Source organism: Eublepharis macularius, chromosome 5 (assembly GCF_028583425.1).
Source record: "Eublepharis macularius isolate TG4126 chromosome 5, MPM_Emac_v1.0, whole genome shotgun sequence".
In the NCBI taxonomy this organism is placed as follows: Eukaryota; Metazoa; Chordata; class Lepidosauria; order Squamata; family Eublepharidae; genus Eublepharis; species Eublepharis macularius.
This window is the reverse complement of record NC_072794.1, coordinates 75,315,825-75,334,749: the sequence shown is the minus strand read 5'-3', so window position 1 is coordinate 75,334,749 and position 18,925 is coordinate 75,315,825. Positions and strand designations below refer to the sequence as shown.

Sequence of the window (18,925 nt, the reverse complement as noted above, 5' to 3'; positions counted from 1 at the left end):
CATAATATTTTGTTGTGGCCTTTTACCTGAGAATAAGATAAAATCTCTCCCATAACAATTGCAAAAATTCAGGAGGTATCAATTTCTCTGAAAAGTTCAGAAGAGGGCAGTGGTACTGCCAGAACCAGACTTTGGGGTAGAGATCCAGGGTTCCTGCTCATAAATTCAGTAGGGGGACCCTGACAGCAGCTGTTGCTTCGCATTTGAAGTTTATGTTCTCATATGAGGGTGTGAGGGGACTCTGTAAAACCATTAAATCCTGAGTCTAAAATTACTTAATTGCACCACTGGAGGAGGCCGTCTAATATTTCCCCAGGAGCTTTCGTATTTCACAGGATATGTGTCTGCCACCTTCTGCATATAGACGGACTTTTAATGGTGGACAAGAGCTATGCATACCTCTAAAAATGTAAAAATACATAAGGCTGAAGTTCTGAGGGGCTGACTGCATATTATGCACAAATATATGTAATAGATCTCCACTGCTGGGTGGAATTAAATCCTTCATAGCCCATTTTTCTTGCTTGAAGAGTATTTGCAGGCAGGCTGACCATTTACCCTATCTGGGAAAATCCCAGTCTGCTGTTGCTCTAAGCCCCATCAGCCACCAAAGTGGGGCTGGTGAGGAAGAGTATGGGTACCATTGGTGTAGGGTGAAGCTAGGAGCCACTGTGCCTATGCTCCTACTCACCCAGGCCAGTGAAATGAAGCATGGGCAGAGATGCACTAAGCTTTTCACTATGCCAGCAGCATACATATTGCCCTTTGCCTGTCCCACTTTACCTAGGCCAGCAACAAGGAACAAGGACACAGCAGCACCTGGCTTTGCCCTGCTGGCACAAGTGTGGTGTGGCCAAAAAGAAGGAGCATGACATCACCCATCCTTCTCTTTGCTGAATTCAGTGTGCCCAGCCTGGTAAGAAGGAATGCCTGTGCCAGCTGAAGTATAGTATGTCTGCAAAGGAGAACCGTGACATTGCTCACCTTTGTCCTTTGCCCTTCAGCAGCCCAGGCCAATTTAGACCTGATCTGGGCCAATTCAGGCCCAATCTGGGCCAATTTGGCCCTCATTTGGGCCACTGTGGTGCCCAGGACAGCACTGCACGGCCCAGGAACACACCCTGGGATGTCCATTTCCCCCTGCTGGCCAGGTAAGTGGGGTGGGGGGTGGAGGGTGGAGGGTGGAAGCAGGGATCCCCCGAGCCCAGCGGGGGACTGTCAACCCTATCCCCAAATTACATACTTAAGCAGGTCTTCCCACTCTGTATGGTTCCTGCATTTTGAACTCAGGCAAGGGAGTTCCCTGCCACTTTTCTGCTCAAAACTGCATCCTCCTAAAGCTGTTGCTTAATAAGGCTGCTGCTATTACAGACACACTCAGTCCTCCTCTCTTCTCCCATTGCACCTGTACAAAAGCACCCAGAATCCCCTACTGAGCCATGCTATAATGCTACAGAGCAGCTCAGCAGGAAATGGGAGGGAGCCTTCTAGAGGGCTAAAAGGAGAGAAAGGAAGAATGGTGCATAGGAGTGAGCTGCCCCCTGTCATTTTGAAAGCAACGTTTAGCTCCCCCCCCCACCATAGGAGAGATGGATGGTGCGTCCACATGGATACTCCATAGTTTTCCCTCTAGACTGGGTCAAAATAGAGAAGGAGATGATGTTCTTTGGGGAGACAGGATATTCTTGGACAGGATAAGAAAAAGGCGATCCATGAGAGGAGGTTAATTGTGGTGGGAAGCAGACCTTGTGGGAACAGCATTGTATTCCATAATGAGGAGCTCCTAAGCATGACAGTGGTACAGAGGCTGGGGTGGGGTCAGAGCCATGATACCCCCAGACAGCTGTTGGTTGGGGGGGGGGCAAGGTTAACTTCCAATATAGGGGATCCTGGATCTTCAATCTCCAAGATGTTTCCTGGATCTTCAATCTCCAAGGTGTGGTGAGGGGTAGCCCAGCAGGAGGAAGTTGAACTTTATGAAGGACAATTGATCCACCAAGGCTAGGTCCAGGCATGAGTAGCAGGCATGGGGCAGGTCTCCCAGGTGGGAGAATGCTTGTTTGCTCTAGACACAAGTGGGGGGTCAAGAGAGGAAGTTCATGGCCACAGATGACAAGTCAGGTCAGATGTCAGCTTTGCATGCCCAGCAAGGGATTGGAGATGGGGTGCTGGTGGGGCTCGTTAACGTACTTTCACACCATCGCCTCTGCCGAGTCCTCCGCAAGGGCACGTGTGGGCTTCCCAATGCTGCCAAGGACCCAGCTCACCACTGAGGACCTGTAAAGGGGCGGTTGTTGGGTGGGCTCTCACGACCTGGGGCGCTAAGCTTATTGACCTCCTCCTCCTCTTCCGCCACAGCCAACAGTCCCTCTTCCATGCCCTCTTCCATCTGGCCAGAGTGTTTTTCCTGGAAACTGCACACCTCTCTGCAGAGGTCCTGTGTCCTTAGCTGAAGCTCAACATTGCACATGATGATGCTGCCCTTTATACAGGAGTCGCACATGCAGGCCAGTCTGTACACCCCTTCTTGACAGAGAGGATGCAAACTGGCGGCCGCACCTGCCTGCAATCTCCTCACCAAGTCCCTGACCCTGGGGAGAAGGGCTTCTCCCTGCTCCTGCTCCAGCCCAAGGATCAGGGGGATGGCTTGCCCCAGGCTGGCTGTGTAGGAGCAGAAAAGGTTGGTGGTCTCCTGAAACGGCTTCAGGACACAGACCATTTGGGAGAGGGGTAGCCAGTCCATGGAGCTAATGCTGAATTCCTCTCCCCCCTGTACAATGGGCACAGAGTACATAATATCCTGCCCCACATTTCTTTGCTACAACAGATGAGCCATCATGACATAGGTGGAGTTCCAATGGGTGGGCATGTCTTCGAAGAGTTGGTGCTCGGGATCCCCCTCCTCTCCCCAGCTCTCGTGCAGCTGGCGGGAAGAATGAATGTTGCTGGGAAAGTAGCCAGCCAGAAACCAGAACAAGTCACATATGTCCAACGTTCCCTGGTCCCATGTGGAATTGATGTTCTGACCCAGCCCAAGAGCATCCCTCACAACCAGGTGCACCTTGTGCACCAGGCAGCCGATGCTGTCAAGGAATGTGACACCCACAGCTTCCACCATGGTTCTACCAGTGAATGTAACCATGTAGCCATGGGCAACATCACTCGCGGGTGCCCACTCTCTCAGTCCAGCCTTGATTGCAGTGGCAATGTTCCCCCCCCCAAATGTGGTCCTTATCCAGCCCCTGTGCCTGAAGCAGAACCACTCTGTAGCCCAGCAGCAGGGCTGTCCCCTCCTCCTGGAGCCCTGATTTTACCGTGGGGGTCTGGAGGCCCTCCGGTTGCCACCAGTGGGCAGTGAGGGTGAGGTAGCCATGCTGACAGATGTTCCACAGGTCCACCATGAAGTGCACGGTTCGCCCTTGTGCTCTGGACAGCTTGTCATGGACCAGCTCTACCACAGAGTGGTAGACAGATGGCAAGACTTGCTGGCCAATGGTCCACTGCAAGGGCATGTTATACTGGGGGCAAAATGACGCCGCACCCACTGTAAGCCCATACCCTCCACAACAAAGGTAGTCCGTCCAGGGCAATAATTTCAGCTACCACACGTGCCCACCTCCTGGGCCCTCCCCCTGTTTCCTTTTTTTGGCAGTGCCACTGACCCTAAGGGAACAACCTCCTGAATGGGAGTCTGCCTGGAAGTTCCACTCCCATGCACAGCACCCTTGGTGCAAGTCTTCAGGGTGGACTTCTCTTCCCCTCCCCCTTCTCTCTGCTCAGAAGCCCTCTTTGTCCCCCCACTGGAAGGTTCTCCTTGCTCCAGAGGAAACAGACTCAAGTGATGCCTGTGCAGATGCCTGTGGAAGACACTAGATGACAGGTGTTTGGGGGTCCAAGCCCCTATGCACCAGGACATCACAGTGCCAGCAACGTGCCACCCAGGGATTATTGGAAAGGATTGTGAAGTGTTGCCAAAGTACATGTCTGAAACGAGGACATGGACGGGTGTGGCTGAGCCGAAAGGACGCAGAGAGGGGTGGACTTCAGGCAGGGGCAGCCCCGAGAGGTTGGAATGTGGAGGAGCTGGATGTTTCTCCAAGACCCCCATTGCACCCTGAGATCCCTCCTCCTCCTCCCAAAGTCTAAGCAGCTGCTTTTTTTCTGGCAACACTGACAGCTCTTCTGTCTCCTTCTCCATCCCCACAAGCAGATCTTGAAAAAGAGGCTCTTTGTTGGGCACCAGTGGGCCAGCGGGATGAGCTTGGGAGTTTCCCCGCCCCCCATGACCAGCCTTGCCCCTCACTCTAACCCTCGTGGAGCTAATAAGCCACTAAGCCAAGGAAGCCACTAAGCTTGGCCCCAGTGCCTAGGACTGGGTGGAGGGAAAGGCCCTTCATCCACCACATAAAACATCTTCCCAGCCAGGAAAGGTGCTCAAAGTAAGAAAAATTAATAGGAAACAAAAAGAGTCCTGTGAGCCCTCAATCAAGGAAGCCACTAAGCTTGGCCCCAGAGCCTAGCAGTAGTCCTGGGACTTGTGGGGGGCCTTGTGAGGGCCCTCACCTACCACACACTTTCCCAGCCAGGAAAGGTGCTCTAAATAAGAAAGAGACTGTTTATCAGCAACACTCCCGCAGTCCAGCCTTGATTGCAATGGCAATGTTCCTCCCCCGCAATGTGGTCCTTAAGCAACAAGCCAGCAACTCCACCCAAATGCTCCACAATCCTCCCTCTCTCTCCAACTCCCAACAGCAGCTCTTCCCAGTCTCTCTGCCTGTTGGAAAGTGGAACCATAAGGCTGAGAGCTGGTTATTATACTCATTGCTCTCCATAGAGCAGAATAGGAGCTCTCTGGTTGGCAGGCAGAGCTGCCTATCAAGGTTTTGAGGGCTAAGTTTAGTGTAACCAGGGCTGCAGGATGTCCATCCACTCCATTGCCTAGGGAATTAATTCTTGCTCTTTGGTCACATTGAGCAGAATGGGAGCTCTCTGGTTGGCAGGAAGAGATGCCTATCAAGGATTTGAGGGCTAAGATTGGTGTTCCCATGGCCAAGATTGGTGTTCCCATTGGTGCCAGACTGTCTGGCTTCACAAACTGATTATGAACTGAACAAATCAGCCTAAAAAGTGGAAGTTCATGAAAAAGGGGTCCCATGAACCGCTGGTTCACGAATGTCAAACTGGCTCAGTTTGCGCAGAATTTTGGTTCGTAATTCAGTTCATCCCCCCCTCTACTTTTGTGCTAGATGATTGCATTGTTGGTGCTGTTTTTTCCCTACCTTGAGTCTCAGCAAGAGATGCTGTAAATACAGTAAACGGTATGGTGGTCTATCATTCTTTTAGACCTACATAGTGGTAGTCTATGCCTGAGCACTGGTCTGGCACCTTATTGGGTTTGGGCTGCAATTTTAGGAATGCCTGATATAAATTACAGTGGGTTAAACCGGAATGACTCTGCATAGAATTACACTGCATGGCATTTTTGTAATAAGGCCTCTGCTTTTCTAGTCACTTGTCCTTTCCTCCTTTCATCCTCACTGTGTGACATCTGCGATGCTACTTGTAAATGAGTTCAATAAAATATTAATGAACATATCAAATTGTCATGTGAGTTATTCAAATCCTCCTTGCAGTATTAGAGGCTTCCCCCCTCCCCCATGATGACACACACAATTAGCTCTAATGAAGAAGCCTAGTTCTGTGACTTAATTGAAAAGGTACAAAGTCCAGTAAGAAATTTAAGCCAAGACATTTCTGTGGCAATTGAGATAAAACTGTTATAATAAATGTCTCAACCAAGGCTGGTTTTTCATCTGAAGCTTTAATCACTATGCTGGTCATTTTCCTGCATCTCTGTTCCGAGCAGAGATCCAAGAAGGGGGAAGGGCCTAAGTGGGAGTAGAAATCTGAGCTGGCCATATTATGGTGGCCTTTGGTCAGACTCTGATAATGTATGTCCCCCACCCCCACCCCGCTTAGATCCTGGAAGCAGATGGGAAGATGTGAGGGCTGAGGATAGGTTTATCTTTTAAAAAAATATATATTGGATGGGTCAATACACACATCATAATATTCAGTATCAATATCCATCACATTATATCACTCCCACCCATTCCCCCCCTTTTCAATTGACTTCCAACAGTTTTCCATTCCCTTCAGCTACATTATCACTATCTCCTATAATATTAATTTCTACATTATAATGTATAGTATAACATATCTATATCTATCATATTTAAAATAAATCTCTAATACTACTTTCAAGATTATAATATAAAATATACTATATCATTCTTACTTATACACTATCCATATTTTCACCTCTAACTAATATAAAGTAAAGGTCCATTCCCCACTCTTAACAACTATCCAAAGACCACATTTTGCCTTTATGTCCCACTTTTTTTCCACATAATTCTTAAGTTTCTTCCAACTCATAACATATTCCGCAGTATCTTGTTCTTTCAACTTCCTTGTTAGCTTATCCATTTCTGCCATGTTTAGTAATTTCAGAATCCAATCTTCCATTGATGGTATCTCTTGAGTCTTCCACAACTGTGCATAAGACATCCTAGCCGCAGTAATCATATAAAACACCATTGTTCTGTCCATTCTATCAAATTCTTCTAGGTTCATACTTAATAACAACAATTCTGGGTTCTTAATCACATTTTTCTGTAAAATATCTGACATAACCTCTACAATTTTCCCCCAGAACTGTTCAGCTTTTTCACAAGTCCACCACATATGATAAAAGGAACCTTCATGTTTCTTACACTTGCAACATTTGTCTGACATTTGACTGTTACCATTAGCTAATTTTTTCGGTGTTAAATACCATCTATAAATCATTTTATACACATTTTCTCTTATAGTGGTACATGTTGAGATTTTCATAGTATTTTTCCACAACCTCTCCCAAACTTCCATCGGTATATCTTTATTACAATTTATTGCCCATTTCACCATTTGCACTTTGACTACCTCATCCTCTGTAAACCATTTTAACAGAATCATATACTTTGGATATCATTTTTTTCCCCTCTTGAAGTAAACATTCTTCTAACTCCGAGTTTTCTATCCTAAATCCTACCTTTCTACAATCTGTATCATATAAATCTTTTATTTGTCTATATTGAAACCAACCATTACTGAAATGACAGTTCTTCGTTATTTTTAAGTATATATTTATCATGGTCCACTCTAAGAATTTCTTTATATGTCATCCACTCCTCTCCATCATATTCCACCTTTGGATTTACATCTTCTGCTGGTATAATCCACATTGGAGTCTCTTCCTCTAGATATCTCTTATATTTTTTCCAAACCACAAATAAGCTCCGTCTCACAAAATGATGCAAAAGCATAGCATCAGCTTTAGTCTTCTCATACCACAGATACGCATGCCATCCAAAAAGTTTGTTATATCCTTCCAAGGTCAATAGTGAATGGTTTTTCAATAACTTCCACTCTTTCAACCAAACCAAACATATAGCTTCATGATATAATTGCAAATTCGGTAATTGTAATCCACCTCTTTCCTTGGCATCATATAGTACCTTTATTTTCACTCTGGGCTTCTTTCCTGCCCACACAAAATTCAAAATCTTCCTTTGCCATTTTTCAAATTGCTTATTGTCTTTCACAATTGGTATTGTTTGCATTAGAAACATTATCCTCGGAAGCACATTCATCTTAATTACCACAATATGACCCAACCATGACAAATTCATCTTATTCCATTTCAACATGTCCATATCTATTTGTTGCCATAGTTTGTCATAGTTGTTTTTAAAAAGGTCAATATTTTTTGCAGTCAATTCAATACCTAATTTTTTTTGTGTACTACCTCACAGTTCGTTATCTCCATTAATTCTTGCTGTTCTTGTTTAGACATGTTCTTGCACAGTAGTTTAGATTTATTCTTATTAATATAAAATCCTGCTAAATCCCCAAATTCTTTTATTTTCTCCATCAATCTTGGCATATTTTGGATTGGATCTTCCACTATCACCATAATATCATTGGCAAAAGCTCTCACTTTATATGAGAATCCTTTAATTTTCAAGCCTTTTATCATATCATCTTCACGTATCTGCCTCAGTAAAATTTCCAATACCATCACAAACAACAATGGAGAGAGTGGACATCCTTGTCTTGTTCCTTTACTTATTTCCAACTTTTTTGTTATATCACAGTTTACGATTATAGCTGCAGATTGGTCTTTATATATTGCCTTCACTGCTTGAATAAACATCTTGCCCATTTGCATCTTTTCCATCGTAGCAATCATAAAGTCCCAATTTAAATTGTCAAAGCTTTTTCTGCATCCACAAATTAAAAACCGACTTTTTTCCTGGATTCTTATCATAGTACTCTATTGCATTCAGTACTACTCTTAAATTGTCTTTTATTTGTCTATCCGGCAAAAAGCCTGCTTGTTCCTCTGCTATAAACTCCACCAACCAGGTTTTGTCTTTCTGCCAATATTTTTGCAAATATCTTATAGTCATTATTAGTCAGATATATCGGTCTATAGTTCTTAACATTTGTTAAATCCTGTGTTTCTTTCGGTATCAATGAGATGTTAGCTTCATTCCATGTTTCCGGTATTTCCTGTCCTTCTAATATTGCGTTCATTACGTTTTGCATCAATTGTACTAATTCATCCGCCATGCAACTCTTTTTTTTATCTCACCAATATTTTTCGCCACTAGATGGCCACTTCAGATTTTATAGCCTCTTTAATATCCTTCAATAAATTTTGCTGTGACTCCTGTATCTGCTTTTGCGATTCCTGTACCATTTCTTGTGTCTTTTGTATAATTTCATTTATTTCTCTATTGCCCTTTGTGACTTTTTTGTCCAAGCTTTCAATCGTTGTCTGCCAATCTCTATCTTTATCTTTTTTTGCCATCGCTGGGCTTGGCTTGGCACCCCATGAATCCGCTCTCTTTCTCAACTCCATTTTCTCACCTGTCACTTTAAACTCCCGTATTGGATCTTAAATTAAGTCCACTTTTTATATCATTCAAAATGTCCGGCGTCTTTTCTCTTTGGTACAGTCTATGGTAAGTTTCACAACCTTCCCTTACTCAAAATGTCGAATTTCCCTTCTTTTTCAAAATATCAGGCGTTTTTTCTCTATGATATAGTCTATGATAAAGTCTTCAACCTTTCCCACACTCAAGGTGGAGAATTTCCGCTTCCTCTTCAGGTCCTCTGTCCCACGCTGTTCTCCTTCCATTGCTCCCCCAACACACTTCCTGCCTTCTAGCCACGGCTCACTGCTTTTAACAAGTACACAACTTCTTGCGATCTTTCAGCCACTTCCCACACTCCTTCGCCGCATCATCTCTCAAACCACAGGTATGCAAAACAAAACGTCTTTTTCGCTCTTTTCACTCTTTTTAGCTCTCTTATATTCAAAAAGTCACAATTTCCACTCCCAATCACTTTCTTACTTCCTCCGCTTTAGGTATCTGTCTCTTTAATTCACTATACTTTGGTCTTTGTTTAATTATCAAGTCCGTTAGGGGAGATAGCAATCTTTACTTCTTTTGTTCTTCTTGGGTTGTACTCACTGTTTCTTTTGTTCAATTCTGCTTTAAATCCATTTCTGAAGCTTGGGTACGAAGGTCCTGTGCCAATTGAATGACTCCAAAAGCTGCTGCAGAGATAATAGCCACCCTTTTGCGAGGGGACCTCAAGGCGGAAAGGGAATCCTTTATTCAGAACCCCCCCCTCTGCCGAGATCACTCACTCTTGGGGCCACAAAGCGTTCCTGCCCAATTTCTACCTGAAATCAGGGGGCTGCGGGTGGTCGAGGCACCGCGCCAGGCAAAAAACAGCACCTCGGATGGTCCAGCTCCCTGGACCACTTCAGACCTCCATAATCCCAAGCCGGAAGTCTCTTGAGGCTAGGTTTATCTTGTGGAATTCTTGCAATGTGAGAAGTAAATCTCAAGACAGTTATATATTGGTGTGGTTTAGCCTGATAATGTGAATGACATTCTGTTTTAATAGCAAATTACCTTTTTAATTTTTTAAAAATTTTATTTTAAAAGAAAAGATATAACAGTAAAAAGTTCATAAGAATTTATAGGCTAAATTAGGCTAATAAAAAGATATATTCAGAGTAAATAACAGCACAACTAAATTATGTAACAGCTCTTGTTCTCTCTCCTTAGTTGCTTATACCCAAATGTTAGTATCAATAATTTTAATCAATCATTTCTCCTGTGTTTTATCTTTATATTATATTACCTTAATTTATCTTAGTTTTAACCTAAGTAGTCTAAGAAGGCTTCTTAGACTCTTCTGCAGCTCTTCATGTATCTTTATCCAACATCTTCGTGCTTTCTTACATGTTCACCACATATAATAAAATGTTGTGTCTGTGGATTGACATTTCCTTATTAATTCTTGTGATGTCTTTAGGGGTAGTATACATTTTATTTTATACCAGTTCTCTCTTAACAGCTGACAATCTATAAATTTAATATCTTTAGTCTATAGATCTTCCCATAGGTTAATAGGGATAGTTTCTCCAAAGTCTTTCATCTAATTTAACATATAGATTTTAACTTGTTCCATTTCTGTGTAGTGTTGCAAGAAATTTTGTACATTTTCCCTAATAGATGTTTCAGGCCACCACTTATTAATAATTCAAATTCTGTTTTTTCTCTTAAACTGCCGCCTTCTTTAAAAATTTGTTATTTCAACCTTGATACTGGTGATATTTCAAACATGGAATATTTTCCCTTTTAGCTTGGATTACTTGCCATGTTTTCACATTTCCTTGCTTGTCTATCATAGATTCATCATAACTGCGCTGATTCTATTTTTGGTGGCAGCATCACAATGAGCGTTTGTTGGCAATAGTCTATTTCTGCATTGAAACCAGTTATATGTTGGTATGGTTTAGCCTGATAATATGAATGATATTCTGTTTTAATAGCAAATTACCTTTTAGGATTGGGGTGGTAACTGTGTTCATATTCACTGGGCATGCAGATTTAGGCTTCAAATAATCCAAGCCCCAAAACCCAGGTGGTGGCATAGTCAACTAAACCCCTATAATGCTGCATGCAAATGAGGCAAGTTTTTTTGTTTATGATTATTCAGTGGGAAGATATTTGCAAGAAGTTTGAACACCAAGAGTAAATGAGATCAAAGGTTCTAAGGTTTAATTTTGTTCTGAAGTCTATTTTTAAATCTTGCTTCTCCTTTTTGCTTATGCTTTGTGTGCTTTGGAAGAGATAGAATTTGGTGCTATCTGATGTGGTACTCTAGGTCACACTTACAGTGCAATCCTATAGAGAGTTACTCCAGTCTAAGGCTATTGACTTCAGTGGTCTTAGACTGGAGTAACTCTCCATAGGATTGCACTGTTAAAGGCAGAGAGGCTGAAGGGACACTGAGAGAAACTAAGAAACTACATCTATTTTATCTGTGCTGCATCTATAATGCAGTTCCACTGGCTCTAGCAGTTGATTTGCAAGGTTTGTTTCTGAAACACTTCCTTGGATATCAGCCAGCCTTCTTGTTATCTTGCACTTTTATTTATGCTGCCAAAATAAGAGTGGAAAAAAATAGACATCTGTGGCAGCAGCTCCCAGTAGCATAGTTCTTTCTAATCATCTTTCCTGCTGTGAGAGGGGAGAGTAAGGGAAAATTGACAAATAGTGCATTATTTATGCTGATTTGTTTTTTCTTCACCTTTTTATCTTGTCATAAGAAAAGCTAGCATTTTAATACCTCTAATAACCTGTGAATAGGATGAATAAGCACAGCGATATTTTACATCACCACAAATAGTTTCTGTGTGTTTATTCAGAATATTCATCCTTGATTTGGAATTCACACCAAGGGGGATGTTTCTAGATTTAAAAAATGCTGATAATTAATTATGTTGATTTAATGGAGAAGTGGGTAGATTGAACATAAAGACAGCAGTTTTAGACTGAAGCTAGTTTGTAATAGTTCACAGCTTATTTATTGCTGATAGCCAAAGATACATTTGGCTATCAGTAATAAATACATTTTAATACATTGTAAAGAAATGCAAAGACGATACTGGATTTAAAAAGTACATAATGTCTGTCTGTCTTGTCTCACTGTTGCTTCTTCACAAACAAGTTTCTGATATGTTGAATGTGAAAGTTAGATGAAAGCTGTTCTGAAGCTGGGTTGCTGCTCTGTTCCTGGGGGCAGGGGGCAGGAGCAGGGTAGAGATGCTGTAATCTGTCCCCGGGCTAAACTGGTGTTCCATTACTAGAATAGTTAAGATCCGCTTCCCTGTTCATAGTTATAACCACAAGTATTCCAAAGAAATAGCTATAATTACTGTTTTACATGACCAAAGGTGTTTATTATACTGTTATTTAGTCATGTATATGAAGTCCAAACTGAGCTATTTAGTGCAGGCATGCAGTGCGAAAACTCTCTCCTTGTAACCAGAAACCATGAAATCTCTTGGAACATCTCTTTCTTTTTTTGCTTTCTCAGGTTTCTCTAAACTGAATGATCAGCATATAGCCTTAGAGGGAAAAAAATGACATTTACGACACACTCATGTGACCAAATCTTGTGCAGCCCAGCCTTCATTGCTAGTAAATAAAACTAAATAATGGATTGAGCAGTTTACCTCTTACTTCTCTGAATATATAGACTAGCATTAAAGTAAGCAAACACAAAATGTGTGTCATTCCAAATTAAAATGTGCGTAACATTCTCTGTGCTTCAGGCAAGATCCTATCTTACTTTGCCAGCCAACCAGCAGCATGTTGAAACCAACCACCTGTCCTCCCTCTCTACAATTATTGAGTTGTAAGATGTTGCCACTTTACTCAAGGGTGAGAGAGACACTTCAAATAGTAACCTGGCTTATAATAGCTGCTTTCCCCCAGCATCTCAAGTCAGGTAGGTTCTTGACTTACCTTGCTGTGAACAATAATCATAATTTTGCATAACAACACATATTGAAGTAGAAGTTCAAGTTTTACTGTTGCTTAATGAATCAGAAGATACTGTAGGCTGGTAGGAATCCAAAACTGGGTTGAGGGGAAAAGAGCTGTCATGAGCAGGGCATCAGCTTTTAGCCTTCCCCTTGGGGTGGAAGGAAAGGAGGAATGGCAATCTTGTGGGTCATTAAAGATCCAAACTTGAAATCAATATATCTAATTCTTAATGTGGCCAAATCTGTGGATACTTAAATCTGAATACTGGAGCCATGAACAGACAAGACAGATCTTTCTACAAATCTGAAAACCAGGTTTGCAGAAAAATATGAAATCATATATATGTAGTGGTTAGAGTTTAGGACTAGGATCTGGGATGCCCAGATTTGAATCACCACTTAATCGTGGAAATTCACTGGATGATCCTGGGCCAGTTATACTTTCTCAGCCTAACTTACCTCATAAGGCTATTGTAGGGATAAAATGGAGGAGAGGAAAATAATGGTTGTTGTGGATTTTCCGGGCTGTATCACTGTGGTCTTGGCATTGTAGTTCCTGACGTTTCGTCAGCAGCTGTGACTGGCATCTTCAGAGGTGTAGCACCGAAATACAGAGATGTCTCAGTGTCAAACTGTGGAGAAGATGTTAGCAGGTAATTTATATCTACTCAGGAAGGTGGGTTTGGGTTGCATCATCCTGTAAGAGTTTCCCAGGGTGTGGAATGCTAAAGGCAAAGAGGAAAATAATGTAAGCTGCTTTGGGTCCCTATTGTAGAAAAAGGTCTTCCATGTCCAGGATAAGACCAATTGCAGCTTTGGGGTAAGGTAGAAATTTTTCCCAGGCCACTTTGGCTAGGGATCCTGATGGAGTTTTGCTATCTTTGGGGCATGGAGTAAGGGTCACTGTGTGGGAGTGGGGAGTATTTGGGAATTTCCTGCATTTTGCAGGAGGTTGGACTAGATGACCCTATAGGCCCCTTCCAACCCTGTGATTCTATGATTCTAAGGTAGGGTATAAATGACGTAAATAAATAATAAATATAGCTGAACATGGGGGGCACCTAAATGGTTGGTTGGTGGATAGGAATCAAAAACAGAATCAAAATTGCCTGCAACCATTTTGGAAGTGGTGACATCAGAAATCATGTGGAAAAGTGGCCAGCGCTCACTAAGTGGGGCGCTATTTTTAGGATGTGTGGAAACTGCCATAGTGTGGGGAGGGGGATACAGGCGAAAGTGAGGTGTCATCCACAAGTCTTTACAGGTTCACCACTGTAGCAATGTAGAAAAAACTGATTAAGTTGTAGTTTCTGGGAAGAGCCAGTGAGTAGGCAAGTGTGACACCCACTTTCTGTACCTCCTCAGTTGGGGCCTGTGTAGAAGGAGAGAAGGCTGATACTGAGAGAGCTCTTTAAATATATTACCATAAAGTTTACAGTTTATTCAAAGACTCAGTGTGTTTAATATAAAGAGAAAAAACACATTGTTGAAGGCTTTCACGGCCGGAGAACGATGGTTGTTGTGGGTTTTCCGGGCTGTATTGCCGTGGTCTTGGCATTGTAGTTTCTGACATTTCGCCAGCAGCTGTGGCTGGCATCTTCAGAGGTGTAGCACCAAAAGACAGAGATCTCTCAGTGTCACACGAAATGTCAGAAACTACAATGCCAAGACCACGGCAATACAGCCCGGAAAACCCACAACAACCATAGAAAAAACACACTTTGAAACATGGTGGCAGTGGTGACTGAATCCTAGATAGGCAACTGGCAACAACCTATGAGTAGGCCTGTAAAAAGGAAGAAAAAGTGGGAAAATGGAGAATCTGAAACCACGAGGGACATTGAACCTCCAAGCCTTGAACTTAACCCAGGAGTGAAAGACCTGGAAAGGTTTAATTTGTATGTGGTCATTGCAATGGCAGATAAAGAGGATGATGTGAATATTGGCCTGTTTTGATGACCATTGAACTCCAGAAAGAATGAAACAGTAGAAAGGTACAATTTTTTTACCTGGACTCAAGTAATGGATAGGGAAGCAATTTATTGGCTAGGAATGAATAAACAATTTAAAACTTCCATGGAGAAATGTGTACAGATCTTGGGAATACTTTCATCCTAAGGAAGCATTAGTTCAGCATGCCATTCCAGAGAGACGGGGAGACAAGGAATGCCTGGTTATCATAGATTGCTTTTCCAACTTTTCAAGGGTAGACTATTTACCAGATATCTCAGCCAGAACAATTATATGCTAGATAAAAGCACACTTTGCACGCTATGAGATACCAGACAGTCTGCTTTGACAATGCAACCCAGTTTGTAGGGAACAAATTCCAGAAATTCAGCAAGGAGTGGGACTTCAACCACATTACATCATTGCCTGGATATACCCAAAGTAATGGCAAACCTAAGTTTGCTGTAAAGATAGCAAAGAAACTTAATAAAAGTGTTATGTATTGGTCAAGCTTCTAGCTCAAACAAGGGTACTGAAGCCTGCACTGTCATTGGTTGTGTTTTGCTGGTAGCAGCCAATCAGGGCGGCACGATAAAGACCAATCACTGAGCTGTAAATAAGTTATAATGTATATAGTTGATGCAAATGAAGAGTTCCTGTTCTGTGTATTCTCATTGGATGTTAAGATAGTGGGGGAATGGTTTGGGAATAAAAGTTGTGTATATATGTGCAGCTTGCCACCTAGATTTTCAGTGATGTTCTGATCGAATAAAGGGCTTGTTGAATCACTCAGTGTCTGAACCCACTATTTAACAAAAAGTGAAAGCTGCAGTCTGATACCTATATCTAGCACCCCTAGAAACACTGCATCTCAAGGCCTAAACTCAATGAACAGAAGAACGAAGGTGCTTTTACCCACAAGTGGAAGATTACTGCAGCCAGGGTTTATGAGGAACATCCTCAATGAATTGAGAAGACAGCACCTACAAACACAGGCTATGCATTACAATCAATTATCCAAAGATCTAGGAAACACAATAGGCCAAATTTGGCCTGCTGTGGATCATGAGAGCGCTCCCTGGGGCAGCACATGGCCTGCACGATGATGTCACTTCCCTGAAGCACACATGCAAAGACATCTGTAAAGTGAGTGCCAGGTCTTCCATCTCTTGCCCAGAGGGTAAAAGGACCTGGCAACCCTAAGGAGGGGATAGGACAGGAGTCTATGCCACCTATGGACAGTAATGGAGAAATGTTGCACAACAGCCCAGCTGACAGGCAAGGAGAACAAAGACATGCCTTGAGAAGGGAGGACAGTTGACAGAGGTCACACAAATACACTTGCAGTGGCCATGTTATTACGAAACCGGTGCACCTTAAAGATTATGTTTAATGTACTTAATTTTTGTTCTTTTAAAAGAAAAGGGATGTAGCAATATAGAAAAAAAATGATTACGTTGGGGCCTGTGAAGGAGTAAGGAAGGCCGCTAATGAGAGAGCTCTGTAAATATGTTATTAACATACTATAGTTTGTTCAAAGACTGAGTGTGTTTAAAGAGAGAGAACACATTTTGAAACATCCACAATGCAACTGGGCCCAGCTTGGCTGGCACCATGCCTCTCAGCCCAGCCTAGTGGCTGGCACTACACCACTGGACTAGACATTTCTTGATATATGGCAATATATCAAAGGAATTACTGATCAGATGGGAAAGCTTATGAAAAAGCATAACCTTCAAGCAGTATTCAGACCCACTCGAAAAATACAACAGATGCTACGATCAGCAAAAGAAAGTAGAGACCCCCTCACCTCTGCAGGAGTATACCGTATACCCTGCAGCTGTGGACAAGTTTACATCGGGACCACAAAGCGTAGCATCCAGACAAGAATAAAAGAACATGAAAGACACTGCAGACTTGGACAACCTGAAAAATCAGCAGTGGCTGAACATAGCCTAACTCAAACAGGGCACAGTATCTTATTCCAGGACACCAAAAGACTGGACAACACTTCCAACTACTTTGTCAGACTGCACAGGGAAGCCATTGAAATTCACAAGCATAAGCAAAACTTCAACAGGAAAGAAGAAACCTTAAGAATGAACAGAGCATGGTTTCCAGTTCTGAAAAAACACCAGGCTAACAAAACATTCTATCCCCAACAATAGCCCTGCAGAGAAGATTAGCACATCAAGTACCAATCCATATGCAAAAGAACCTCCTCAGGATACAGTGAAGCCTCCCGCCATTAGCATTCCACACCCTGGGAAACTCTTGCAGGATGACTCAGCTCAACCCCACCCCTCCTGAGTAGATACAAATGACCTACATCTTTTCCACACTGTGGCACTGAGAGATCTCTGTCTTTTGGTGCTACACCTCTGAAGATGCCAGCCACAGCTGCTGGCGAAACGTCAGGAACTACAATGCCAAGACCACGGCAATACAGCCCGGAAAACCCACAACAACCATCGGTCTCCGGCCGTGAAAGCCTTCGACAATACATCAAATTATCAGTCTGTTAACATTACTGCTTTTAGATTTCTGAGAATTATATAAATAAATGTTTAAACCCTGGCACTCAACTGTAATGTTATAATTTTTTAAAAGAAGTTCCTTTACATGGCTTCTAAAGCTATTCTGTGCTAAATCAGATAAAATGCTGGGAGTTCTGTTTATGAAGCTCCCAGCAGCCCCCCCCCAAATTGTTGGGAGAAGGGTTTGAGGCTTTATCCCATTCTGTGTTTCTTACCCCAAATGACCTCATGAGCATTTTGCCTTGTAAGTCAGATAACCCCAGAAGGTAGTTTTAGGTTGGGGAGTTGGCCCTTCCCCCTGCCACAGTTCCAATCTCAGTGGGGGCCTTGCACATCAGTCACTTAAAACAGAGAAACAGCTGAGAGCTACATGACTCCCAGTGTCTCATGTAACATGCCCCTCTGTTTTAAAAGCTTCTATTCTATCTTCTAACCTAAAGGCTCTTGAGAGCTTACAACAGAAGTAAAAGCATTTGATTTACACAGTCATTCTTTTTGTCTTCATAGGATTGAAGAAACGTACAAGGAAGGCCTTTGGAATACGGAAAAAAGAGAAGGACACTGATTCCACGTAAGTATGTATGGTGAAAGAAAGCAAGTTCTGAATGGTAGGAATATCATTATGTTGAAGCTGCATTATAGTGTTGCTTGACACAGGCAATGTAAAATCAGCAAAGCAGTATTCAGTAGAGCATACTTTTAAAAATACAGTATGAAACAATTGCCGAATGTTTTGAGGATGGATGAAACCAGGGCTTTTTTTCAGCCAGCACCTCTTGAAAATACTCACGTCTGGTGGCCCCGCCCCCTGATCTCCAGACAGCAGTCAGTTCCTCTCATTTCCCTCTTGAGAGTTCCACCACCTCTTTTCCCAGAAAAAAAAGTCCTGGATGAAACCATTACATGTGTTTTCAAGCAATGGCGGTCATTTGGGGCTGTTTTGCAGGCCATATATATAGGACCCAGCTTCATTCCTCAAATACCTAGTGCTTGAACACATTAAGCTGCCTTATACTGAATCAAATCCATCAAAGTCAGTATTGGCTGCTTCCACACACATTGGATAATACACTTTCAATACTCTTTAGTGAACATTTGGAACAGCTTGTCTGTGGCCGTTTCCACATGCTGTTAAAAAGACGGTCTACTTACTGAAGGCTGGCATTTTTTCCCACAGATTCCAGATGCCTCCGATTTCAAATTGGAAGCAGGCAGTTTGTCTTGCATCTGATCAGCATCCTTGACCTGGCACAGGAAAGAGTGGGAAATCCCGGTCTCAGAAAAGACGCTGATTAGACGCAAGACAAACTGCCTGCTTCCGATTTGAAATCGGAGGCATCTGGAATCTGTGAAAAAAAACGCCAGCCTTCAGTAACTAGACAGTCTCTTTAACAGCATGTGGAAACGGCCCATGTGTGGAACAAAAAATCCACTTCCAAAGGATTGCTAAAGTGTACTGAAAGTGCATTATTCAACG

General features: G+C 42.7%; 1 protein-coding gene across 1 annotated transcript in view; it reads left to right on the top strand.

Moving 5' to 3' along the window:
- The first annotated feature begins 2,935 nt into the window (after window positions 1-2,935).
- Window positions 2,936-18,925, top strand: part of SGIP1 (SH3GL interacting endocytic adaptor 1) — a 174,280-nt gene continuing 158,290 nt past the window's right edge. Inside the window, exons 1-3 of the mRNA XM_054980385.1 lie at window positions 2,936-3,134; window positions 12,837-12,857; window positions 17,956-18,019. Coding sequence (XP_054836360.1) covers window positions 2,936-3,134; window positions 12,837-12,857; window positions 17,956-18,019 — 284 coding nt within the window. The remainder of the gene's footprint in view (window positions 3,135-12,836; window positions 12,858-17,955; window positions 18,020-18,925) is intronic.